The sequence below is a fragment of the Ips typographus genome, linkage group LG1 (genome assembly GCF_016097725.1).
Source record: "Ips typographus isolate SLU linkage group LG1, UJ_Ityp_2.0, whole genome shotgun sequence".
Lineage (NCBI taxonomy): Eukaryota > Metazoa > Arthropoda > Insecta > Coleoptera > Curculionidae > Ips > Ips typographus.
Genome location: NC_138422.1, coordinates 10,403,570 through 10,430,453, shown reverse-complemented (window position 1 = coordinate 10,430,453; position 26,884 = coordinate 10,403,570). Strand labels below are relative to the sequence as shown.

Genomic DNA, 26,884 nt, shown 5'->3' with positions numbered 1-26,884 from the left:
GGTTTACTCATAATGAGCAAATACTTCTATAATAATGTATAAGATTATACACAATAACGAGATGACCTGCAACCCATATTCAAGCTGAAACAATGCAGCATATAAAGACGTACAATGCTCACTCTCTGATTAACATTTCACTTATTTCATTCTACACGCAATTTAAATGTTTCTGGGACTTTAAAAATGATTAAAATGACTCATACCAAGTGGAGTGATGTCAAGGCATTCCGCAAAGGATGAAATCGCCCGCAATGATGTCATCACAAGCAAAACGTTTTCATCGAATTCTCCGACTTTTTGCAAGCATTTATTCATTCACTCTTATTACGCTATTACGATGGCATGGTAAATATTTAGAGACTTTCAATTTACCGGCAAGTTTGTTTACTTTCCACACTGCTTCCACAATGTGTTAACTTAAGATTTAAATTTTATAGAATTGATTAAAGTGATTCACTGAACAAATCATAGGAAAGCTGTGAAAACACCTTAACCATTGTTAACTGAAAAACAATGTGTCAGTTTCATTGTTCACTGTTGACAAATGAAGTCAATTATCACTTTCATGACCGTTCATGAATCACACAGCTGAATTTTATAATGTGCAAATAAAACTTGATTATTACCATTAGCGTCAAATTAATGCATCTATCTTTATTGGTTTGGTTGTATCGTAAAAGTTACTCATTCATGAAGTCATCAGAATATTTTGTTTCAGCCATGTCCTAAAAAAGCGTAGTAATTGCCAACCACACAAATCAGCTCGAATTTAAAAGGACTACCTGTACTTAAGTTACAGCAATGTTATTTTTTTGTACAGAATGGTGATTTAATGAAATGATAATTTTTACAATCAAAATCAGAATAAATTAGGATGGCGTCATTTCTTTATAACACGGTCTTTGACTTGATATTTGTTAGAAATTTAGAGAACCAAAGTCACCTCTGAGATATAGCACACACTGTTTCCCTAACAGACATTGACGTTTTAATGAAACTGTTAAAGCCATAAGATGGTTCATGCCTACCCCCAAGATAAGTTTCTTGAGCAAGAACGAAAAAAGATAAATTAGCGAGAATTTTCTTTTACAAATATTCTTTAAAAATGTTCAATTTTTCTTTTAGTCTCAGTAATTTACCGAACATATTGTTTGGTTCAAGGTTTTGAATAAATGCTTGCTTTTAACTACAGTGACAACATTTAAGCATAATGTTTCATAATGTCATAAAATTATTCACGATTTTTGCAACTGTTATAAATAATAATATTAATAATAATTCTCTTTTATTGCCAGCTCAGTTTACGACAACCATAGAAACGTCTCAAAACAGTAACAATTCGGACAAATGATAAGATAAAACTAAGAAAAATACACTTACTTACTAATTTTACAATTATGTTAGATTAAAATGAAGTAAAATCAAAGGAATAAAAACTCTCTTCAATAGCGTACTTGATTACTGCCTTTCTAAAAGCTTTAATGCCGTCAATCTGTCTTATGGCACTGGGTAAGGAACGATATGCAGTTACAGCACGATAACCTGGGCCTCTCTTAAAAAAAGCAGAACCATGCCAGAACTGCCCCTAGTTGAAATGGACTCAGAATAACAATCGCTGTGTCGAGGAAATTGCTGCGGATTTCTCCTAAAAAGCAGAACCAGCTGTACGAAATACATTAAAGGCACAGTGAGTAGCTAGAGCCGCCGAAAGTACTCTTTGCAGGATACCAAGGGGTGTAGCCCCAGCATTTCCTTAATTAGTCGTTTCTGAGACACAAAGATTCTAGTAGCTTACGGCGATGAGCTCCAAATTAGATCCCGTAACTTATTAATGATTGAGCATGAGAAAGATAATATCCTCGTAAGCAGTGCAACGACACACTATCCCTAATACGACGCATGGCCCTACATACTTTGTTTAATTTTGGACAGAGTTCTGTCCAATATGTCGCTCCCACCTAAGACATGGGTCCAGGTGAACCCCAAGAAACCTCTCTCTTGGAAAACAGCATAAGACCGGTCTTGTCAGAGTTCAACCGCAGGGACGACGTCCCACACCAAGCAGACATCTCAGCAGCATCCTGAGAGCACGCAACCGACAACTCCGACATGGACTTATGCGCCAGAAGCCAGAAGTGTAGTGTCGTCCGCGTATTGACAGACCAGACCATCACTGCAATCCCGGAAAAGATCATTCACATATACCTATAATGAATAATAGAGGACCGAATTCATCCCTGAGGGACACCCTGGGTAATTTTTACTGTATGCGAGTGATATGGTTTATTTCCAGAAGATATGCACACTAACTGTGTTTGATCATGCAAATAAGAGCGCAATAGTGAGGAACAGGCACCCCTAACCTGTTAATGCACAAATAACGTCCAAACCGCATATTGATTAAAAACGAAGCAAGTTTTGGTTTTTTTTGAGACGTTGAAAATGCCATTCATTTATTTCCTTGACAGTTAATACATAGTATTTATTTATAATGTTTTGTATTATTATTAGATTAATATTTATTTTAAATATTTACTTAGATTCTAAATTTTGACAAAAGTAAAATGAAACCTGCGTGCAAGTACCTACCTATTAGAAAATCGTGTTTTCCTATCTCTAAACCTGTCGTAACTTTCATGAAAACTTTCAATTACATATATTATATTTCTTCCTTGTTCGTTTTGTTGTAGGTATATTGATGCATATTAAAATTCAAAATTTAAATTCTGCTAAGGACCGGTACTATCATTTCCGGATTCTTAGGATAATTTCTCAAGAAATGACAGAATTGAGCAATACCGTCTGATTTTTAAGGTCTCTATAGAAATTGTCTTTGGAATAAAAAACAATTTGTATGCGCAAGTTAATAGTAAAGCGTAAACCGTAACCGCATAATTTGAAGTACTTAACGCTTACACTAATTTTCCATGTAATAGTATTTGTGTTGAAGTAATCTTATCTCAATCTTATCTAAAAACATTCAGGCATAACATTGTAATAATGAGATTAAGCAATACAACTAGTTTTCATTAGAATAATTTCCAAAATACTGAAGATGGTATGTATTTTAGGCGGAGTTGTACAATCAGGGTTCAAGTACCAGTCGAGTTCAGCTGAACCCTGATTGTACCACTCGGCCTTAATAGTATAAAAATTGATTTTTTTCTTTGGGAACTTAAATTCCTGTTATCTTAGTTACGTACAGGGGGTAACAAATTCTACTGGAATCATAGGAACCTCGGATTCTGCAGAGTGTTTCAAGTTAAGTCCATCATGTTTTCGGACTTGTTTATCTATCAAAAATACCATAACCAATACCAATTTAGGGAACGTGTTATATAAAAATGTAGAAGATGATGGTTTTGCCTTATTTCAGATCTTTTCCATAAGTTTTTCCAGAAAATAGGTAAAGGAACTTAAAAAAAGATCCTTCATATTAAATAAGACTTTTGAAGTGTATTAAGTTTCTGTATTTTTTCAAAAACTGGTAAATTAATAGGACATTAATTCTACAATATAAGCAGTGTTTGAGAGGTTTATTATTATACAGGGTGGTCTAGTTTTAAGTGTCAATAATTCACCATTTGATAGCCAATCAAAAAATAAGTTGACTTGCATTGTGTCATTTTTCTGAAAAACGTTTCCTAAGGAAGATACAGTCCTCCAAATTTTAATTTAAAAAATCGTTTTATAGTTTAAAACTGAACATCTAAGACTTGTGAAAGTCCAAATTTGTACTGAATAGTCTAAAAATTTTTTAACTACTAGGAATGGTCTTATGATTTGCTTTCTCAGACCTGGTTGAGTGTCTGAAACTGGCATTCAAGAACTAAAAAAAGTCCGGAAATCAAGACAAAGATTGTATTATGCATGAAACTCATTTTTTACTACTAAAAATAATATAAAAGTTGACTTTTAATGCTAGATCTGACTTTACTAGGACTAAAGAGTCTAAAAGTATATTTTCAAGACTTTAATTGGTGTACAACTCAATTTTCTGGACTGGACAACAAGTCTAGAAGTAAATTAAATTTTCGGACTCTTTTATTTCTAAAAATTAGTTCTCAAGACTATTATTGTAGCATTTGGTACCAACATTTTTTATTTTTATTATATCGATTTTTCAGTCTTAAAAAGCACTACAATCAGTCAATTTATTGCACCTATGAGTGTAGAAGTCAATTTAATAGTGAAGAAGCTTGAAATAACATTTTCAAGACCATGGTCAGTGGAGAAACTGGCTTTAAGGCCTGATAAGTCAAAAACTTTGTAAAGATAGTCTTGAAACTCGATTTGAGGCACTGAAAACAGCCTTAAAACACTAAAAACAGTCTAGTTTATTAAGAAATACCCGAATTTTTAGCACTGAGGTGTCTAGAAGTCGATTTAATAGTGACAAAGCTTGGAATGCTATTTTAAGTCTATGAAGAATTGTAAAAATTGTTTTTTAAGTTTGCTATGTCAATAACTTGGTGAAGATAGTCTTGAAACTCGATTTTCCAAGCTGAAAGCAGTTTTGAAGCACTAAAAATAGTCCAGAATTCGAAGAAAAGGAAAAGCAAAGTAAAAAGTAACAAAAAAAAAGCACGAAAAGCTCGTTTTCAAGACAATTTTCATGAATCTAATGTCAATGTCCTGCATCTAAGACTATTTTCTCAACTATGTCTTCAAATTATGAAAACTTACTTCAAATGCAAATTTTAAGCTTCTGATATCACTTTTCATTAGCTCAGTTACATTTTTGGGGTTCGAGTCAATTTTTAAGGTTTAAATGTATGAATTTGTAGTAACAAATTCATGAAAAAGTAGTTTTTATGTCTACAAGTAAATTTTTAGTATTAAAGTCTCTCGATTTGCATGAAAACAGGTTACAAACACAATTTTTAAGCTTCTGAAATTTTTATCTTTTCTAATTCAATTTTCAAAACTAAAGTCTTTTAGTTTGTCTGGAAACTATGAAAACTGGCTACAATAATATTTTTTAAACTTCTTAAGTGAATTTCCCGTTTCCAAGACAATTTTTAAGTTGGGTTGGGTTAGTTTTGGGTCTTTGACCGTAATAACGTGTAATAAAGTGCTTGTTCCAAATTTGATCAATATTGCTCCAACGGTCTGACAGTTATGACAAAAAAAAAACGATTTTTTAAACAGAAATTTGAAGGACTGTATTTTCCTTAAGAAGCACTTTTCAGGAAAATGACATAATGAATGTCAACTTATTTTTTAATTGGCTATGGATTGGTGAATTATTGACATTTAAAACTGGACCACCCTGTATATATTTCAGCAATGAAGTTTTATAAAGTTGAAATATGTTTACAATCAACCTTTTTAAAGGCAATAAACCGCAAAATAGATTTATATACAACGGGTCTTAACAAATCAGTAAATCCAGACTGGAGTTAAACGTTTAGTGCACTTGGAATTGGATTGCAAATGACAATTTAATTGAATGTGATAAGTTAATGCAATTGCATTAAGGCTTGTTTATCCAAACAGAAATTGGCAGCTGCTTTACTTTTAGTGGTGTTAACTGTTAAATTTTTATTTAGGTAACAGCTATCAGTAAAGCACAACTATTTTAGAAAACCTTGTGCAAGCCAACTGACCCATGATGGTTGGGTTCATTGCAAACCAGTCAAACCACTGCTAAATTGCAAGTCATTCTTGAAATGCTGACCTGATCAAATGGGCCACTTAAAAGTTCCTCAGCTTGACATTTTTAATAGATTATTGGTTAGTTGGATATGAGCCTACTTAAGAAGTAATACCAACTTTACGAGAAAAAAACTATAAACATATAAAGTGTTATTGTGTTAGCATGTGGTCGCACTCCCACACTGAGTGCCTCCGTTTATTTTTGGTCCCATTGATGTTTATTTTTAAATCTTTTATAAATTCTCGTTTTTCGCTAATCGTTTGACAAAGCGTTTTAATCCGTATTGCTTAAAAGGAAAAACTTATTTTCACTCCAATTACGACTTACACAATACATATAGACGTGTTAACAACGAAAAGCGCGAAAATGAAAGTAAGCCAGGCGGTAAATGCAACCCAACGTTACCTAATTGATGATTTTTACTATACGGTTTGTTGCATGTTTCCTACAAGGAATTACTTTTCCACGATTACTGTAAAAGTTGCAAGCGCAGGAAGCCCCTTTTTTTGCTTTTTCCTGAACTTTTTTTGCCATTTGACCTGTCGCAACCAACGAATGGAACCGGACGACATACTCCCGCCAAGCAAGACTAATTAAACAGGCACGAAATGTCGCTCGGTTGTGTTTGACATGGTTCAATGGGCGGCAATAAATGTAATTTTGTGCTCGTCGAAATTGGGTTATTGCTTTATAAAAGGGTGGCAAGTCGAGCCGCTCAAAACCTTTACAGAATGGTGATTGATTTGACTTTGATAGTTTTATGGAAATATTCAGTTTCTTACGAAGGCGTAGAAGGGCCACAAATTTTTTTTTTTTAACTTTGGCTATATTGCACACTTCAAAGAAATTAGTCGGACTTGTCAGTTTGGTTACGTTACAAACACTTTTCGAACCAAAATTGTAGAATTTGTTAGTTTGATAACATTGCAACGACACTTTTGAACCATATTACCAAATTTTGTCAGTTAGGCAACATTGCAAACAGTCTTCGATCTAAATTAGGAGAGTTTGTTAATTTGGCAACATTGCAAGCAAACACACTTCAAAGAAATTAGTTGAACTTGTCAGTTTGGACAGATTGGAAACACTCTTCAAACCAAAATTGTAGAATTTGTCAGTTTGATAACATTGCTCTTCAAACCAAATTAGTAAAATTAGTCAGTTTGGCAACATTGCAAACACTCTTTGATCTTAATTAGTAGAATTTGTTAATTTGTCAACATTGCAAACACACTCTTCGAACCAAAATAGTAGAATTTGTCAGTTTGACAACATTGCAACTAAATTCCGAGTTTGAAGTCGGAATTTAGTTAATTTCCGAGTTCGAAGTCGGAATTTAATTAATTTCCGAGTTTGAAGTCGAAATTTAGTTAATTTCTGAGTTTGAAGTCGGAGTTTAGTTAATTTCCGAGTTTGAAGTCGAAATTTAGTTAATTGCTGAGTTTGAAGTCGGAATTTAGTTAATTTCCGAGTTTGAAGTCGAAATTTAGTTAATTTCTGAGTTTGAAGTCGGAATTTAGTTAATTTCCGAGTTTGAAGTCGAAATTTAGTTAATTGCTGAGTTTGAAGTCGGAATTTAGTTAATTTCCGAGTTTGAAGTCGAAATTTAGTTAATTGCTGAGTTTGAAGTAAAAATTTAAGAAAAATAACGTCTGTGGCCGTTCTACGCCTTCGTAGTTTCTTGTCTATGAAATGTTCTGTGTTAAGTGCAAAAATTACGGCCTTTTTGCTTTTTTATTTTACTGAGATCAGTGGTATTGTAGTACCATGGCCTGTTCAGAAATAACATCTGTCATTCTGTCAACAACATCATTTATACAATGACGTTTTAGTGCATATCTGCAACTTAGTCACGTGACTGAACAGACCAATAGACAACTTTTCTCAAGTTAAGCATTTTCCTCTAAAACCATAGGTTTCTGAGATATTAGCCAATTATATGGAATCTGACTTAATAGACACAAGTTTGTTCGCCCTGGGAACCAATTTAAAATTCTTGATTCATGATTTTTTGAAATTTGGGTCTAAATTAGAAAAATCCTCAGTTTGGCACCGTTGGTAGTGTGAATATGTATTTATTATTTATGAGTAATTTTAAGAAATCTTGTCTTCTTAGTTTTCTTTAAATTTGATGGCGTTCTCCTTTCTTTAAGTATTTTTTGTTTATTTTCAGGATATTTCTTCGGATATTTTCGACAAATTCTGCTTATTTCATACTACATTATTTCCACCTTCTCATCACTGATAATTTTGTATTCTTTTATTTGAAATTACTTGTTAACTACTACTTACAATTTCAGCATTTTACTTACCACCTGAACCTTTAATTACTCAGTTTATTCTCTCCAATACATTCGGTATATTTCCGTAAAAGCAGGTGCAACAAATCACCAAAGAACAACAAAGACAATGTCTAAGCAAACCAGCATTTCTATCACCAGCATTTTCTTGGAAATAAAGAAAACCAGCATTATTGTATATAATAAAGCAGCAAGTCGATTGTTCTTCCTGGATAATAAAACATCTCAATAAAAACAAACATTTTTTTCTAAATTAGACGGGCAGACAATTCCTTGTTGGTCATTAAACATTTGTTTCCATAGCCGAAACTTTTGGGACTGAAATCAAACGTGGACAGTCATAAAAGGCGTCATTTTCCGATGATTTATGGGACATTTCCAGACTGATTTTTACTTATTTAGGACCCAATATCGGTGGGATTATAGCCTCGCCTTTTTTTTTGGGGAGAGTGACATGTCAGGGTTGTAAAAAGGATGGGCCATTGTCGACTTATAGGTTGGTTTGTGTGTCCTTTTCGTTAAATTTTGTCGTAAAAAAACGCTTCTATATGGTTAATGGGTCATTAAAACCGTCACAAAACGTTTTTGTGTGTGCATTTTTCTGTCATCTTTTTATGTGTCTGACCTGTTTGTCAGATACACAGGTCTCGAGAGACAACAGTCCTATAATGGAAGCTTTTAAATTAATGAGTATTTTAATAAATATGTGCCATATACAGGGTGATTCATAAAGAATGGGACATTTGGACACTGGAATTACTTCACGTAATATAATGGCAAATGACGCAAACTTGTTTGATCTGAATAGTTTCGGATATACAGAGTGTTTTGTTTTGTGTTTTGCCATTGTTTTCAAAATACTTGGGGTAGAAACCGTTTCCGATGACGAATAAGATGCGTATTGCACCTTTCGTGTTGCTCATAGACAATTGACAAATTTGTCAAAACAAAACAAATTTGTCAAACATTTAGGTAAATAACTTTTGGGTGACATTTTATTCAAAATCTGAAAGAGCACATCTACTTAAATTATGTATTCTTGTCTGATTTTGCTATAACATTCTGTTTTCGAGAAAAAATCGATTTACCGAATCAAAATGACTACTTTTTGTTATACAAAATAATTACAGCTTCAATCAGAATGTGCTACCAACCAACATCATTATATCGTCATACAGTCTAGTACGAGAAGTTCATGGCCACTAGGAATCCATGTCATTAACATTAATTTTTTCAGCTTCATCAAATAGGAAACAAACACTACATCTGGGTGTGGGTCTAACAAACAAACGTACCCATAAATTAGATGGGCTATCGTAAGCTCAAACAAACGCACGTGCTTTGCTCGACATTCCTGAAATAAAGACCTAATAGCAAATATGTATCTAACCAAATCAATACTAGGACGTTTCAACAAAAATATAACCAATATGACATTTTTCAAACTAACTGATAACGTTATCTAAAACTTTATTGACATAGTATAAACAGGTGAAATGTACCACATATGCGGGAATTCAAAGTAAATAGAATAACGTCACAGCCAAAAAAAATTGCATTTTTCAGGGATTTCAATGGAAGAAAAGAAAACAGATTTTTGTTTATAAAGAATTATTTATTTAATTAATAATTTTGACTTTTAGGGATTTTAAACCAAGCATGTGAACTCACTCTAAGATTAAAGCAAAAATGCTTGCTGCAATGCTATTTAAAACTTATCAAAAGTCACGATATCCACATAGTATTGGTTATCAATAAACATATCTAATAATGAACAAGAATGTTACTTTATTTCAGATTATTTACTGTAACTGTTTACATCATATATCGCTCAACAAAGCTGTATCATTCTGGAAATGTCAGAGATCTCTAAATATTCCTGGAATCCTCCCACAGATTGCCAGAGAAATCTACAAGTATCCTTAAACATTATAAGAACTTTTTAAAATGCTCAGGTTTCTAGAATCATTTTGGAAATGTCTGAGATCTTTAAAAGGTCTAAATTCTTGGTAAATTTTACAAAAACTGCCAGAGGCCTTTATAAGTTTTCTAAATCCTTTCAATATTTTTTTTATATTTTGCCAAAAGTCCTAGAACAGTTTTGGAAATATCGGATATTTTGTATATATTCCTTCCAATAAGAGGTCTCTATTTTCTATCTCACAAGATAAGTCATGTTGCAAATGGAGGTAAGAGTGTCTCAAACTTTCCACGATTTTTCTAACAATGTCAGAGGCCTCTAGAATCATTTTAGAAATGCCAGAGGCCTCAAGATACCACTGAAAACCTCCTAAAAACTGCCAGAGGCCTCTAGAATCATTTTGCAAATGTTGCTCCGCTACTCTGACATAGAGGTAGGGAAGTTTCAAAACTTTTTATAGGAAATCAATGGTAAGGAGATTGAACCATTACAAATCAATGGATAGTTTTGAAATTTCCGTACTAGTATGTTATTTACGAGGTTTTTTGTTCGGCATTGACAAAATGTTATATTATTGAAATTTGTGTGCGTTTATAATCACTGTTTAGTAAAAATTCTTCATTTTCTTGACAGTTTTTTTAGATCACTACAGCCAATCGTTACGACTGTAATAATTGCTGCATGTAAATGAAACGACAAATATTCTGTTGTCTAATGTTATATGTGAACACTTGGAAATTGATTTTGACATCCTGGAATGATCCTGTCTTGGTTTACTCTTGTCCTTAACTCTTCATGTATCCCCATGCAAAAGTCAAAGGAACTTTAATCGGGTAATCTTGGCGGCCGTTCTGTACCTACTCTCTCCGTCCCCTAATCCATGTACCTGAAATAAAACGTAATTTAAATGCTCTTTATTGTAAATTTGTCGATGACTATAGAGTTAAGAAATTTAGAGGTATAGGACATAATGTGGGGAAAATTACTCCTACTTATAATGCATAGTCAAGTGAATGTTTTACATGTGACATTTGCTTTTTGGTTTGTTATATGGAACTTACACTTAGAACTTTCCATACGTGTAAGGTCTTTGAACTGTTTACTGATATTAACCTAAAAAAGTTATGTAAGTGTAATTTGTTTTTACTGTATTATAAAACAATACGTCATTATTGAACGATAATACTATTATAAAATTTGAAAGCAATATAAACCATTATCTCTTTTAATTCCTTTACTACATGTTTTATTTAAATACTTTTTTTGCAGGTTCAAAAATGGATTAATTTACACATACATTGGCGAAGTGTGCGTTTCAGTGAATCCGTACAGAACCATGAACATATACGACCAGTCATACGTGAACAAATACAAAGGTAAGCAGATAATAAACTGTATCGATTTAGAAGAATTAACCTGACAAAACTGAACTGAACTCGTCGATAAGTTGATGGGTGTAAATCAACTCAAGATTACTAGACAGACAGCCATAACAATGATAAATCTACTATATAATAAGATTTGTCACGTCCAATTTATCGGCTGTTAAAGGTGAACCCGCAGACTATTTCAATGCAATAAAACCAGGGCTAATCATTAGGAAGATGATCTTTTTATTGACTATAAAAATACCTTTTTAAAATTATTGTTTAATGGGTGTAAACGGTTAATCAAATTGTTCAGCTTGTCTAAGGTTTTACACCCTTTTATGGATATTTTACAGAGTTTTCTGAAAAGAGCAGCTATACTCTTGGCTATACTAGTTATCAGGTAGGTGTCATTGCTCAAAAACAATACTAGGAAATTTAAGTAAACGGTAAAAATAAAGATTGCCTTATCCATTATTACGTGTATGGGAGTAAATAAGCTATTCTAGTTCCCGCAGTTTCCGAGCGCACTTGAGAACACTTAAGTTATATTTAAAAATGCCTCGGTGTATGTATTTTTAGGCAAAAGTGCAAAAAGCTGTATTGATTCTGCTAATAAATATGCCTTTGAACCAACATGCTCGTTAGGTTTAGGGCTTCTAGAATTAGCACCTGCAACTATTGTTTGAATGAACTGAACGAGTTTAGTTACCTATGGGTTGTTGCATGGTTTAACTAGGTTTGTTTAACCCGAGATTACTTCTTGGTTCAATTTCTTTGCTTAAATTAGGCTAACCTAACCTTAAAATATCAATAGGATAATCACAGCAGGGAGAAATGTACCACGTGTTTTGTAATTTAATATAAATTATGAATATTGCCACAATCAAAACATGAAATATGAATAAGCATTGTCTTCAAATTTAATTTGCACAAGTAAATTCAAATTAGCATATTTTTTGTGGTATACATAGTTTTTAATAACGAAATATTAACTAACTATTAAGAGCGGTACTTTCCCCTCCGGATAAATCTATTCTTAGGATAATTTCTAATGACAGAATTGACCAACAGTGGCGTCTGATTTTACGGTTTCTATAGAAATTATCTTTGGAAGAAAATTATTCTGGAGTGAAAGTTCTGGCCCTTAAACGAAAGAACCTTGCCTATCAATTTATCTAATCTAACAGCATAACTAAATAGTTGATATAAATAATGACAGGAAAGTGTTTTTTGGGTAATTCCGCAAAGTAAAGTGAAACAGAAAGGAACAGGGATGATAACCCGGCTACACGTGTTTCTGCTTTTTGGCTTCATCAGGCATCTAACTCCAGCTGTATGAAAGGAGGTTCTAAAACCAACTGACATACACATGGTGAAACATATACGAGTGTAATCTGGAATAGAGGGACAAAAACAAAACTTTCCTGTCATTCATTACATCCGCGTTAAAGTCTTCCATGATATAAATAATGTTGCTTAAAGTGTCATGTAGATTACAAAAATAAAATGAAAAGTATGGCTTTGCAACAATTCAAGCAATGGAATTTTGGACGAGTGATCTTGGCGTGTGAAACTCACGACAAACCTTCACAAAATCTGGAAAATTACATTCAAATCAACGTTGCCAAAGCCAAAACTCTCGATTCAGTCATTTTGGAAACGTCGAAAAGCTCAAGAAGCGTATAATTGTGTGTGTATGTATAAAAGTGTTCCTTAAAACGTCAGAATTGACAAATTTGGCTGCATGGAGCTGTAAACACAACTTACAGTTGCAATATTCCTCAAAGAAACACTTCTATTTGATTTTATACTTTCAGGTCTCTAATGAGAGTGAGTTTTGACAGATATGGCAGCTGTCACGTGACGCAAGCAAGCAAAGTTTAAATTAGAGTATTCCTTAACGACCCAACTGTCAAATTTGGCTCCATGGAGCTTTAAACACAACTTCTAGTGTGATTTCTCTAATTAGCAACTATTTATAATTTTATCTAGATTATTAAGATTTCGACAGTAACATAAGAAAAGTATAAAAGTGTTCCTAAAAGTCAGAATTATCAAATTTTGCTCTATGGAGCTGTAAAGACTACCAACAGTGTGATTCCTCCAAGAAACCCACCTACTTGACACTTTATAATTTCCATATATTCTAAATTCCATTGCTTGAATTATTGTTTTTTGATGTTAATTTATATTAGCCTTTTCTTCATCAGTCTCTGGAATTCTCCTAAGATTCTTTCAATTCTCTCTTAACATTTTCTTCTTTCTATCTCTAATGATATCTAAAGAGAGTAAATAAGTGTTGTAATGGAGTTTGAAGACGTTATCCCAGAAATCCTATTTACAGGGTGGTCCACGATCCACTACAGGAAATCTGTAAGAAGCAGAAATTTGACTAAACTTTGCTTAGTTCAGTAAATACTTAAATAAAGGGTTAAAATGTAAATTTATACAACTCATTGGTCTTGCAGTGTTTTACACCCAACTTTACAAGTTTAGGTAAATGTTACCTATACTACTATTACAACTATTAGTTGTTGAACATAAACTGGACCTAATTATTTTTTTCTTAGGTAGAGAACTTTTCGAGAACCCTCCACACATCTTCGCCATTGCGGATGCCTCTCACAAAGTGATGAAACAACAGGGCCGTGATACCTGCATAGTAATCAGTGGCGAATCCGGATCTGGAAAAACGGAAGCATCAAAAATTATTATGAAATATATTGCAGCTGTAACTAATCAAGGTAATTCTCAATTTATAGTAAAATTAACGTAATTTTTCATAACCAAAGTTCAAATAGCTTTTCTTCGTTGCCAATTGTTATGATGGAACCTCACATTAACGAGATTCCAACACTTTTAATTAAGTTGCTCAAGGCCGTGGATTAATTACATGAGTTCATAATTAGCTATAAATGAACACACTCGGATATTCTGTAGGAAATCAAAACCAACCTTTATGTTATGTACAAGTGTATATTACAAAAAAAAAACTACAACATTTACAATTTACAAATTTACAGAAATTACAAAAGTTGCCAACCAAATTATGAAATCAAAATATAAAGAAATTTAAGAACAAATTAACGAGATTGAAAAGACTAAAACAAATAAATTAGAGACTTGGTGGTTTCAAAACCTTGACCTTTCTTTTAACTTTAAAACCCCTGGCTTTCTGGTCGGCTCTTCCACCTATAAGGGTTGTTAGTGTTGGTGGGAAACAAAGCCCTTAGGGTCCAACACAGGTGTGAAGTTCCAGAGTATGACCCGGAAAGTCCCAGTTGGAATTCAGATTACGGTTCAACAAAATTCTCGGACTCTGGGTCGAGGCGAATACAAAATCTGTGTTGGAAAATATGGCCGATACAAAATAAATCTCAAATAACCCAAAATCATACCAATTTACCTGTGTTTCGGCCAGATGATACTAGATTTAGGCAGTGGCGGCTCGTAGTAAATTAGAAAGGTAGTGCACAATAAAAGGGCCAAATAGCGCCGCAGGCGAAAAATTTTTTGAGACCACGCCCAAACTTCCTACAATTTTAAGATAAATGATGATCTTATTAAGGGATAAAACCTTATTTAACTTACCTCTGTGAATACCGCAGTCTGGCCAAACAATGTTTTAATACGTAAATAATACCATGTTTATTAATTAATTTTATTGTCCTTTACAAACATGTTTTGAATTGAAAGTCTGCTCGTCGATTCTTTTTTGATATAAACTCCTCAATGACCAGTTCATTAAAGTTGGGAATTTCTGTAATCATTCCTTTTTCAATAGACAACATTGCGAGGGCAGCTAGTCTATTCTCGCCCATTGTACTCCTAAGAAAAGTTTTTACTCGCTTTAATGTGGAGAAACACCGTTCCGCTTCTGCAGTTGTTATAGGCATCGTGACAATTGCTTGTAGTACTAAAAATGTTTCCGAAAAATCTGTTTGTAAATTATTTTCAATTAAAAATTTAAGGAAGTGGACTGCTCCAGAAACTTCTCTAAAATCTGATCTTCTATATATTATTTCCAATTCTGTCTTTAATTTATATTTATTTAAAAATGGAAAGTTTCGAACAGCTGAATCCAAATGTAGGGTAGGAAAGTTTGATGAAAATGTTTCAAAATTTTCGACAGAAAATAAGTGTGCAATTTCCAAATATCCTGTGAATGAGAACCTTCTTTTTATTTCAGCAATTATAGTATCACATACTTCCTTAGCTTGAACAGTCGTCGAAACATACGAATTTCTCTCTTCCGTCTTCCTTCTTTTCCTGGCTTGGCTGTCATCAATGTCTGCTAACTCACTTTCTCTTATAGTGTGTATGTTGTCTCTTTCATTTTGAATACTTTTCTCAAACTCTGTAATACATCTTTTTATTGTTACTGAATCAGTGGTTCTTTTTTGAAGTTGTGAATATAAGATACTAACGTGTGGCATTATTCGATGAAACACTGCCAACCAAAAAATAAATTTTGAGTCCTGCAGTAACCTGAAAAGTGCTCCTGCTTTGGTGATGGTGTCAGACTGTCTAGATGTTGATTGAATTTTTTCCATACACGCTATAAGAGCTTCTCTGTTCTCATACACTGTGTTAACGGTTCTAATTTTAAAGTTCCATCTGGTAGCAGAAGCTCTAGGAATCCTGTTTCCGACCACTTCATCTAATATGGCAACTCTTTGTGGAGAATTTGAAAAAAAATTTGTGATATCACTCAACTCGGAAAAAAATATGCGTACGTTTGTATTTATGCTTGTTGTTTGAGCCATTATTAAATTTAGTTGGTGAGCATAGCAATGAATATAATGGCCATATTTGAATTTGTCTTTTATTAGTTTTTGCACACCACCATGGGCTCCACTCATGACACTTGCTCCATCATAACTTTGGGAAATTAGTTGGTCAGAATTTCTTAAAGCATAATTTAAAGATTTTTCTATGCAGCTTGCTAAGGCCAAGGCATGGTGTTCATTTGGTTTGATAAAGCTCCAAAATCGTTCAACGGGGGTGCCGTTTGCCAAAGTATAACGGTAAACTATAACCATTTGGAAAATATTCGAAATGTCAGTTGTTTCATCACTAATAATGGACACAAAACTTGACGTGGAAATTTCTTCTTTGATATGTGCCTGACAAACAGAAAGCATGCATTCCAATAAATCATTTTGAATTTCTTTTGACGTGCCTTTAAATACGGTAGCTTGCTGCAAATGATCCCTCAGTGCAAAATCCAATTCTGCAGAGAAATTGACTAGGCCTTTAAATATACCCGGATTTAAAGAATTTTGTTGTTCATCGTGTCCACGGAGAGCAAGTTCAAAAGCACCACAAAATTTTATACAGTTTATAATTTTAGATAATACATATCTGTTATTCTTTACTTGGTCATTATGCTTTTCAATGCTTAATCGGTATGCTCTATTTAATTGTTGCCGAATATCTTGCTTGCCCAATAAATTAAATCCTAATTTAGCAGTCAAATGGGCCTTTGATCGTTGGTGTTTTTTAATTTTCTCAGATAAATGTATTAAATCTTTAACACCTGATTTTGTCCACTCTGATGCTTTGTCACTTTCAAATAATAAACAAGGAAAACAGTAAAGACTATTGCTAACATCACACCCGCACAGCCAGTCAGTTTTTTCATAAGTTTCTGGTTTAAAGGTTCGTTTATAGTCACGATTTTTGCTTTTGGTTATACTCGTTAATTCCAAATTAGGCTTTGGACGACCTACACTTTTGATATTAATCTTTTCTTCTAAGGTTAAAGAAGAAAATTTAATTGTTTTTAAATATGGCACACTAAGAAGGGTAGGAAATACTGGAGGCATTTTATAAAAAGAAAAATAACACGCGACCGACAAGCAAACTGATAAGAAAAAGCCCCGAGTGCACGATCTAACTGTGCACACGGGCCAGCTTAAAACATCGACGGACTCTAGACAGTCGCGGGGTACAAAGGGGGCGGGCGGCGGAAGTTCGACCAATCAGATTTACTATACCCAGGAGCTGTGCACTTGATTTTACCACGGCACACGGTGCACGGTCGCGGCGGTGATCCGTAATTTGTCCAGATTTCGATTATTTATTATTAAAAGCTTAACTATTTCCAAGATTAATACTTGGTATTAATAGAAAATTATTTCAATCATTATAAGATTTATAATGAAAACATGCATTTTTGGTTTCAAAATTTGGGAGTGCACGTGCACATGTGCACTTATTGAGGAGCCGCCACTGGATTTAGGTTATTAAATCACACGTGCCACAAAGGTTAAAATTTAAAGGTCAGTGCTGCTGTGGTAGAGGGAAGATACCAAGTGACAAAAATCGAAAACCAATCACGTGACTACGTTACCTGATAATTTATCAGGTCACGCACCCACATTAACAATAAAATGTGCACAAAGTGCAAACGGAGCTATATAGCGATCGGAATCGGCCTCCTAGTGTAACTACATCAAAAAATACAAACTAAACGAGTTACGGACGAAAACTCGATTTCGTACGTAACACAATGTCAAAGTGTTAACTACTCATTTGAGGTGACAAAGTTGCACTTTCTGGTAGTAACTGTTATTACATAATTAAACGACATTTTGACAAAAAAATATAGGTAAAACAGTAGAAAAGTACAACACCAACTCCCATTTACACCGTCGTACTTTAAGCCAAGCTTAAGTTAAGTGTGGTTCAGACTGTGTAGAATACAGTTGTATAAAGTCACAGTCTGGACCACGCTTAAATTAAGCTGGGCTTGAAGTTCGACGGTGCAAATGGCGGTAAAACTTTACTTTCATAGTGACCTTAAGCATTTTTTCACCAAGTTACCATAACATCCTGGCATGTTGACTGTAACATGTGATGACAATTCTACAACCTGAATTCGTTTCATTTATTGTTTATGGTGATTTATAAGAATTTGGAGATTGTGAACTATTTTTTCAATTATCTCTTTATTAATTTTCCATTTCTTTTTATCTCATTATTACTAGAAAGAAACAAGCAAGGATATATGTTACCAACTTAAATTGATAGTTACATTGTTGGTATGTTTGACGTCATCACCTATGTCATAATTCTCATTGTAAGGTAAAGTGAGTCAAGAAAATATGGTCACATGTAAAGATGTTAGTTGGTCTGATGGTAACATAAAAAAATGTTTTTTGACATTACTACATGTCTGTGTATTCCGTTATCAAGAATGAGGCAGAATTGTCCTACCAACTTGCTTATTTTCCACTTTGTTATCTATTAGATTACCTTGCCACATTAAATCAGAAAAGTAAGTTTACTGCTCCAGAGCGTAAAAGTGAACTTTCAAGTGCACGAGTAGAAAAATAGAAAAACAACTCTAATTTCATTCATCAACCTGCGATTTCAAAACATGTGTCTTCCTTTCCTCTTGTTTCCCATCATAAATAAAGTGAGTTACACACACATTGGATGCAATCGTTGAACCCTGTAATTAAATCAGCCTTCATGTATGTATGTTGCAAGTAATTAATTAGGTATTTCTCGGAATTTATTGAAGACGTTCCACATTTATAAGCAGCGTGATTGCTTTTATTATACCACTGCAATTTAGGAATTTTGTTATGTGAATTGGCTGTAATAAAATATGTATTAAATTTTATGCTCCGCTCGTCATTATTTGACAATCATATCGTAATATTGGCTGGCTTACAAATTCAATGACTGGAAACTTTCAGTTATATAGGGTGTGTCAAATATAGCTTTAAGGAAACATGAGCGTAGTTGGTAGATTTTTATTGTTGGTATACAGAAATTTTGTAGGTTTTTAGTATATAACAGGAACAAAATGGTACTTATTTCCTACAAGTACGATGATTTTTCTGATTTTATACTGTTAATTGCAGCACTTATACGAAAAAAATAATCAGAATTTGACATCAAAATTCACTGAATGTTACCGTACTTGACAGTTTTGGATATACGGGCACCGTAGATAACAATTATTTCATATACGGTTTACCCTGACATTGTAAAGATATTAAAATAGTTATTATTACATAGTTTATGTATTTCTTTCCCTTTTTTGAGAATGAGGGCGTTACACATGTACAGAGTCTCCTAACGTAATAAAGTGCTCATGTACTGAACTGTCAACTGACTTAAAGTATGTCATTTGTCATCTGCCTCAAATTTAGTCTGTATTTGATTTAACAGCTTTAAGCGGGATGATATGTCAGAACAAGATGTGAGATTATAAGTGGTCATTTTTTGCTCTCGTCTCGGTCAGATCAGTTAAATCTAAAACAGTTTATCTTAGGAATTTTAGGCTGAAAATGCAAAACAAAAATTGCACTAGGCAATGTAAGCCGCTAAAGAAGGAAAGGAAATTGTTTTAAATTTTGTTTTGCTTTTCTGTATCTATACCAACACAGCATTCACCATTTTTACTTTTGTGCGAAAATTAAGCTACAAACAAGCAACGTTGTTAAGGATAAAACATGCACTAATTCTAAATACATGATGTAACACAGATAATAATTTAGATTGTACCTGTTTTATCGAAATATTTCAAGGATCCTTGCATGTATGCAATTAGTTTGTGTTTTATCTATTTCAATGTCGAATAAATGTGAGGAAAAACGATCAGCATATTAGCTAAAGCACAGAATTCCTTGCAGCAATTTCGATTGATCCATAAATCTTGAATTGTCAAAAATCTTACATTCTTGAAAGCAATAAATCTTTAACCCGGAATATGCTTGGTTGCTATAACGTTCTTGAAGTGTATTAGAATGCACTGCAAAAGATATTTAATATCCATAAATAATGGACGCTGTCAAAGTCACTTATTAATGAAAAATGTCGCCATAGGGCAATATGAACTTAGTTTTAAAAGTAACAGGAAAATAATTTATTATTATGTACTTACTAGTAGAGTCTTAGATACTTAAACACCTGGTGTTATTTTGATTACAATTTTTAAAGTAAAATGTAAAAATGCTGACCTAAAACTATTCAGGGAAGTTGTGGTGAATCTTTTTTGCTAGTTTAGGGACTAATAGATAATTTAAAAAAATGTTACATGGATTACAGGTCAAGTGACCATAAAAATTTGATTAGGCTTTTCCGATATGACCTTTACCATCTAGAAAATCAGGACCTTTTTACCTTGAAAGGCTTCACATCATGTATTAAAATGGCTGACATTTAAGTGCGGCGTAAATGGATATTCTCTGTAATCTTCCAAATATGTATTAATGTAAATTTTATCTTATCAATCAGTGCGATAATCTGTTACCTAAATACTCTACTATACCGGGTGGTCCATTTCACTGAGTCAAATATCACCTCGTTAGGACCTTGAAATATAGTTCAATTCAAAAACTATCCATAGTATTTTCCCTATATTATAAAATGACTAGTAATTTTTTAGTTAGTTTAGTTAGTTTTTTCATCCTGTATATCTGTAGAACTGTACATTTTTTGTACACCACATGAATGCAATTTTCAGTTAAAATTTTACTCTGTATATCTCAGAAACTGTGCGCTGTTTGTATAAGATATACTAGGCGGTAAAGTACACCATGACAAGTTAAATCAAATGACGTAATAATATACAGGGTGTCTCGTTTGAAATAGTGCACTTTTTGCCTTTTACAGACGACGTAAAGAATTCTTGTCATTATTTATTTATGTACAAAACCCAGAATTAATAAAAATTTATTGAACCTACAGAATGCGGATTCGTCTAGTTTCGAAACAGGACAAACTATTCTTAGAAATTTACATTTCGGTTACTAGTTGACAACGTCATTAAATGTCATAAATAGCCTTGTCAATAAAAAATTATTGTCGAAAATATACAATGGACATATAAGATCATTTGTGTGTAAACTTTGTGACACTAATAATACCAGATGTACGGGAAATCCCGTTTATGACGAGTCTCAGACACAAATCACTCAGTAAATGCAGTCTTACTTGCATCAAACTAAACCAGAATAATAATCATTACCCAAGACAATTTACGTGCTTTGATTTTGCACTTGTAATAAAGAAAGTGCCCCGCCGTTATGCAACACTTTATAGTCTCTAATTGCTGATATAATGTTTAGACAGCACTCGAGGTTATTAGGCAAATATACTACTTTAATTGAAGAGTATTTGAGCATTGCATTGATATACGTGTACTTGATTTCACCTGAAGCAAACTCGATATTTTTGTAAGCGAATTTGAAATTTAGGTTATCTTTTTTACTTCCTAGGGATGTTGCCACGTCAGGACGGATACGACAGAGCAAGTAACTATCGGGTGTCAGCTTACATGTTTTGCATTTTGAATAGTGTCTTTTGCCACGCGCCTTACACATTAAATGACATTCCTTTTCGTTGATTTTGTATAACCTTGCACAGGTCTACATTTCCGCACATTAATGAGTACGGTGCGTGGTTTTATGTATATGTTTTAAGTTATACTTTTTCGCTCCTTAACCCAATTCAAACGCATAGGACAATTTTGTCAAAACTAGATCTAGAAGGTACTTTTTTTAGTATTACAAATGGATATCTTGACAACGTTTAAAACAATATTAAAATGAACTTTTATGCTGTGCTCTATACTATACGAGGTGCATTTTTGAACTTTATGGTGTAAATTGACTCGTAGAAAAAATGTCTTCTAACATTAGAAACAAATAGCAAAAGTTGCTTTTTCTCTATCAAAATATGGTTTATTCTATCCACAAACATGTTGTGCAATGCTTCAAACAAGAAACTTTCTGTATAGTTAATTTATATCAATTCTGATGTAATGATTCGGCGAGCGTTTCTAATAATTCTATTCTTCGTAAGTACGTATGTGTAACAGCATTTTTCATTCACAAATCCCCACAAGGAAAAATCGAGTAGTTTTTTTCCGCACAATTTACCGCACCACTTCGCATTCAATAGTTTCGTTTTCATTCATTATACAGTTACATTGTACAGGGTGGGCAAATAAGCGAGGTAAGCGGCTGTACCTCGGAAACTAATGATCGTAGAGAGTTACGGTAAAAAAATTTATAGGTTAAGTAGGCAAGGGAAAATGCTGGAAATTATTTTCAAGTTTCCAAGATGGCTACCAGAGGGCGTTTGCGCCATCTTGAATTACATAAAGTTACGTTTCTTGTGATTTTCCCCAATGAATGTAACAAAAAAGTATTTGCGTTTTAATGTTAACTTAAAGTCGAACATTTTTTGAAAAAAACATTTTTCTCTATCTTTCGAAATAAAGTGGTGGGGGGTATTTGAATGTTGTTTTAAATAAATGCCTGTAACTTCGAAACGTCTTTAATACATTTGGATAAATTTGGTATCATTGAAAAGAGCATTTCTTGGGCTTTTAGGTTTCTTCTGATAATGACAGTTGTGACCTAAACGGCCGCCGATAGAGGGCGTTATTTGATATTATAACCAAAATAATGGATTTTCTCAAAAAATTTAAATGCAATGATATGACTTTTTGTAGACTAGAAAATAGACAAATGACTAACCAATAAGCCTGCGCAAACCGCATCTTAATATATATTTTTTTTTTATTTTTTTTTTTTTTTGTCATTTGTCTATTTTCTAGTCTACAAAAAGTCATATCATTGCATTTAAATTTTTTGAGAAAATCCATTATTTTGGTTATTATATCAAATAACGCCCTCTATCGGCGGCCGTTTAGGTCACAACTGTCATTATCAGAAGAAACCTAAAAGCCCAAGAAATGCTCTTTTCAATGATACCAAATTTATCCAAATGTATTAAAGACGTTTTGAAGTTACAGGCATTTATTTAAAACAACATTCAAATACCCCCCACCACTTTATTTCGAAAGATAAAGAAAAATGTTTTTTTCAAAAAATGTTCGACTTTAAGTTAACATTAAAACGCAAATACTTTTTTGTTACATTCATTGGGGAAAATCACAAGAAACGTAACTTTATGTAATTCAAGATGGCGCAAACGCCCTCTGGTAGCCATCTTGGAAACTTGAAAATAATTTCCAGCATTTTCCCTTGCCTACTTAACCTATAAATTTTTTTACCGTAACTCTCTACGATCATTAGTTTCGGAGGTACAGCCGCTTACCTCGCTTATTTGCCCACCCTGTACAGAAAACAATTGTTCAACAGAATAATAATTTTTCTCTGCAAAAGGTTAATTTAGATTTTAGTAGTTGTCGAGATATCTTTTTGTAACACTTTAGAAACTCTAATACCCTGTATTATGGGTTGTTTCAGGAACGGTTACATGTTCTAACCCAAACACTGTCTACTTTTGTTATGAGCCACTCGTTTTGAATGAATTAACATTTTTATGTTTTGTTTTTATTAATGTTCTGGATATGACACACTAAAGTTGAATATTTTCTGTTAGAGGGCAAACACGAAATCGAACGCGTCAAAAATGTCCTCATCCAATCAAACGCCATTCTGGAGGCGTTTGGCAACGCCAAAACCAACAGAAACGACAACTCGTCCAGATTTGGCAAGTACATGGACATTCATTTTGACTTTAAGGGTGATCCTATCGGAGGCCACATCAGCAATTACCTGCTGGAAAAGAGTAGAGTCACAATGCAACAGGAAGGAGAGAGAAACTTTCATTGTTTCTATCAGGTATGGTCTGACAAAGCATTCAAATCGGCATTTGATTGGTTGATTTTCAGTTGTTGACAGGTGGCGGAGATGAGCTACTAAGACGATTGAATGTAACTCGCCATCCAGATCAGTATTTTTACGTTAAACAAGGCAACGCCGCTAGGGTTGACAGTCTCAATGATAGAGCGCTTTTTAAGGACGTTACCACATCACTTAATACTTTACAGGTACTTAAAGATTCTGTTTTTTAAGTAAGTTTTGTTTAAATATTGCGGTGTTGCCAATTAGTTTTCCAAAGAAGACCAAGACACTTTATGGAGTGTGGTCGCAGCTATACTGCATCTAGGCAATGTGGAATTCATGTTGAATGAAGATAAATTGGAACTAAGGCAATCCAGGGCTGTTGACGATGTCGCTTCATTGTTGAAGGTACAAGAATTTTTTGAATGACTCAAAGCTTGGCTAATGTGAATTTATAGGTGCGAAAATCTGACTTAGAAACTGCTTTGTGTGAAAGAGTGATAGCGGCCAGAGGTGACATAATGCGAAAGGAACATACTGAGTCTGAAGCTCAATTTGGTAGGGACGCATTCTCCAAAGCGATCTACGAGAGGTTGTTTAGCTGGATTGTTAAACGCATCAACGCTGCTATCGCTGTAGATAATCAAAATCTTCAGAAAGTTTATCAAAGTTCTTTAATTGGGGTGAGTGACACTAATTTCCAATTTTAGTTTAGTTTTTTTTAAACTGAAATATTATTAGGTGCTGGACATTTACGGTTTTGAAATCTTTGACAACAACAGTTTCGAGCAGTTTTGCATCAACTATTGTAACGAAAAATTGCAACAGCTGTTCATTGAACTGGTGCTCAAACAGGAGCAGGAAGAGTACAATAGAGAGGGCATTGAGTGGACCAATATTGAGTACTTTAACAATCAGATCATTTGTGATTTAGTTGAAGCACCTCACAAAGGTAAGAATTTTTTTACATACCAGGTGGATAATTAAGAATGTGAGGTACTGTATTTGCGGAACTATCCAACATAGAGACTTGCGGCGAATAAAATGTAACTAAAAGGAGAGTGTTTCTCATCTAAAATATTTTTGTGTTGTCACAACAAAGGATTTTTACTATTAAGCATTGAAATTTTCAATTTTCAAAATTTAAGTAAATAAAAAAAACACAAGTAAATCTAACATAAAACTAAGTGAAAATTGACAATTCTCATATTTTTTGAGGTAAAAATAAACCGACAACCTGTTCATTTATGAGTTGTCTTTCTGGATGGATTATTTCATAAAAAGTAATTGCTTGAAGATATCTTTATATTTCCAGTAATAACAAAGTTGAAAATGTATACTACTGTAATACTACTGCATTTTGCATTTTGTAGTCATAAAAACAGCGACTTGCAATAAAATGTTGGGACCAAGATTAACTCCTTTAATGGTCGAACCTACAAGTTGCCTAAAGAAGGCAATAACAAAATTGCAGACTTTTACTACCGTAGATAATGGCGTAAAACTAAGTGTCGGCTTTCCAACACGCTATTTAATGCTAAACTCAAGTATCAAGTAATGGTTTAAGGTACTATAAGTGGTTTAAGGAGTAAAATAATGATGCATTTGCAAGTTGGAAGTGGATTCTTCCTTTTTTAATTAATAGAAAAATATTCTGAAAAATTTGTTTATTACCCACCCAAATAGATCAGCTCGTCTCGTTGTCACCTCGCAATCTAATTTATTTTCTAGTTTTGCGAGTTTCTAGAAATGTAAATTAATTAGTGATAATGAATGACTTCTTCGAATGTTTGAATTTGATTCCATTGTTTCTGTTTGTCATTAATTTTCTAGAAATCTTGAAATCATATACAGGGTATCCAAGAAACATTGCTACAAATTATTATGTCATAGACCGTCAAAAAATCAAAGGATTAGGCTAATTTTCTCTTATAGAAATAGACTAAAAGTTTTTCACATGTTTTTATACAATGCAGGCAAAGTCATATAAGTTGTTTTATTTTAATCTATAGATGGCGCCATTTAGTATCCTTTTTAAAAAAACACTAGCGCAAGTTTTTAATTGCGATTTTTTTTAATTTAAACTGAGCATCTCTTACCACTCTGAAGTTATTTGCAGTTACACTCTTTGTTATGTGTTCGATGCAAATGTCAGGTTATTATCGTTGTTGGGCAACGTAAAAACTTTTTTAGTCATATTTCAGGCTTTGAATCTACTATAGATAGTTCTAGACATGCTTCTCAGAAAATTATTGCTTGGAAACAACTCCGTTCTTCAACAAACTTACATATAAGTAATTTCAGAAAGTAAAATTTAACGTTCCTTTCAAATAGTGGCTTACTTTTGTGATAAATACTCCACTTAAAGGATCTAAATGAGTGCTTTATTTCACTCTTCACCTGCATATTTTCTGAAAGCCAAATCGTGTAGTGACATTAATCAGTTTGACCTACCAATTATTTTCAATCACTTTGCCTGCTCTTTGAAAATGGTTTCAAGTCACGAATTGTATTCATAGATTTTTGCACCAAACCTTTAATTGGTTCGTAATATAATTTTACTCATAATCCTGTGTTAAGACTGTTTATTTTTTAATATAGTTAAATTATAACTGGGCGGTCAACTACATTTGACTCAATAATTGGTAATTTAATTTGTGTTTGAAGCGGCAGAATATGAAGTCCGAAATGCCTTTAGGCATACAAAATACCTTGAAATGCCTTTAAAATACCTCACAATGCTTCATTATTGCTCAAAATGACTCATAGCAATAATGCCTTAAAACTTCCTAAAATGCCTCATATTACCTTGAAATACCTTGAAATGCCTTGCCCAATGTTTACCTACACATTTGCGGCATTCTTAAATTTAGTTATAAGGTCACTGGTATTGAGACAATACTAAACCTTGATGAAATATACCCTAAAATTTTTTTTTGCTCCTGTGGCAGTTTTTAGGTCAGATTATTTAAGTAGCATGTCTGCTTTTACAATTTGTACATGACATTTTG

The 26,884-nt window shown here is 33.3% G+C and overlaps 1 protein-coding gene and 1 long non-coding RNA gene across 3 annotated transcripts in view; one reads left to right on the top strand and one right to left on the bottom strand.

The window, feature by feature from the left end:
• Positions 1-26,884, top strand: part of Myo31DF (Unconventional myosin ID) — a 44,413-nt gene that overhangs the window by 7,667 nt on the left and 9,862 nt on the right. Inside the window, exons 2-9 of one of the 2 annotated variants that reach the window (XM_081989930.1) lie at positions 11,153-11,259; positions 13,824-13,997; positions 21,492-21,527; positions 23,629-23,870; positions 23,921-24,079; positions 24,141-24,281; positions 24,332-24,556; positions 24,615-24,825. In XM_081989930.1, coding sequence (XP_081846056.1) covers positions 11,153-11,259; positions 13,824-13,997; positions 21,492-21,527; positions 23,629-23,870; positions 23,921-24,079; positions 24,141-24,281; positions 24,332-24,556; positions 24,615-24,825 — 1,295 coding nt within the window. The remainder of the gene's footprint in view (positions 1-11,152; positions 11,260-13,823; positions 13,998-21,491; positions 21,528-23,628; positions 23,871-23,920; positions 24,080-24,140; positions 24,282-24,331; positions 24,557-24,614; positions 24,826-26,884) is intronic. The other variant, XM_081989940.1, reaches the window with a different exon arrangement.
• On the bottom strand, positions 14,682-15,884 carry LOC145735923 (uncharacterized). The gene is made up of 3 exons (XR_014179803.1): positions 15,681-15,884; positions 14,845-15,610; positions 14,682-14,787 (listed from the first exon to the last, which is right to left on the bottom strand). It is a non-coding gene; the product is annotated as an uncharacterized LOC145735923 (long non-coding RNA).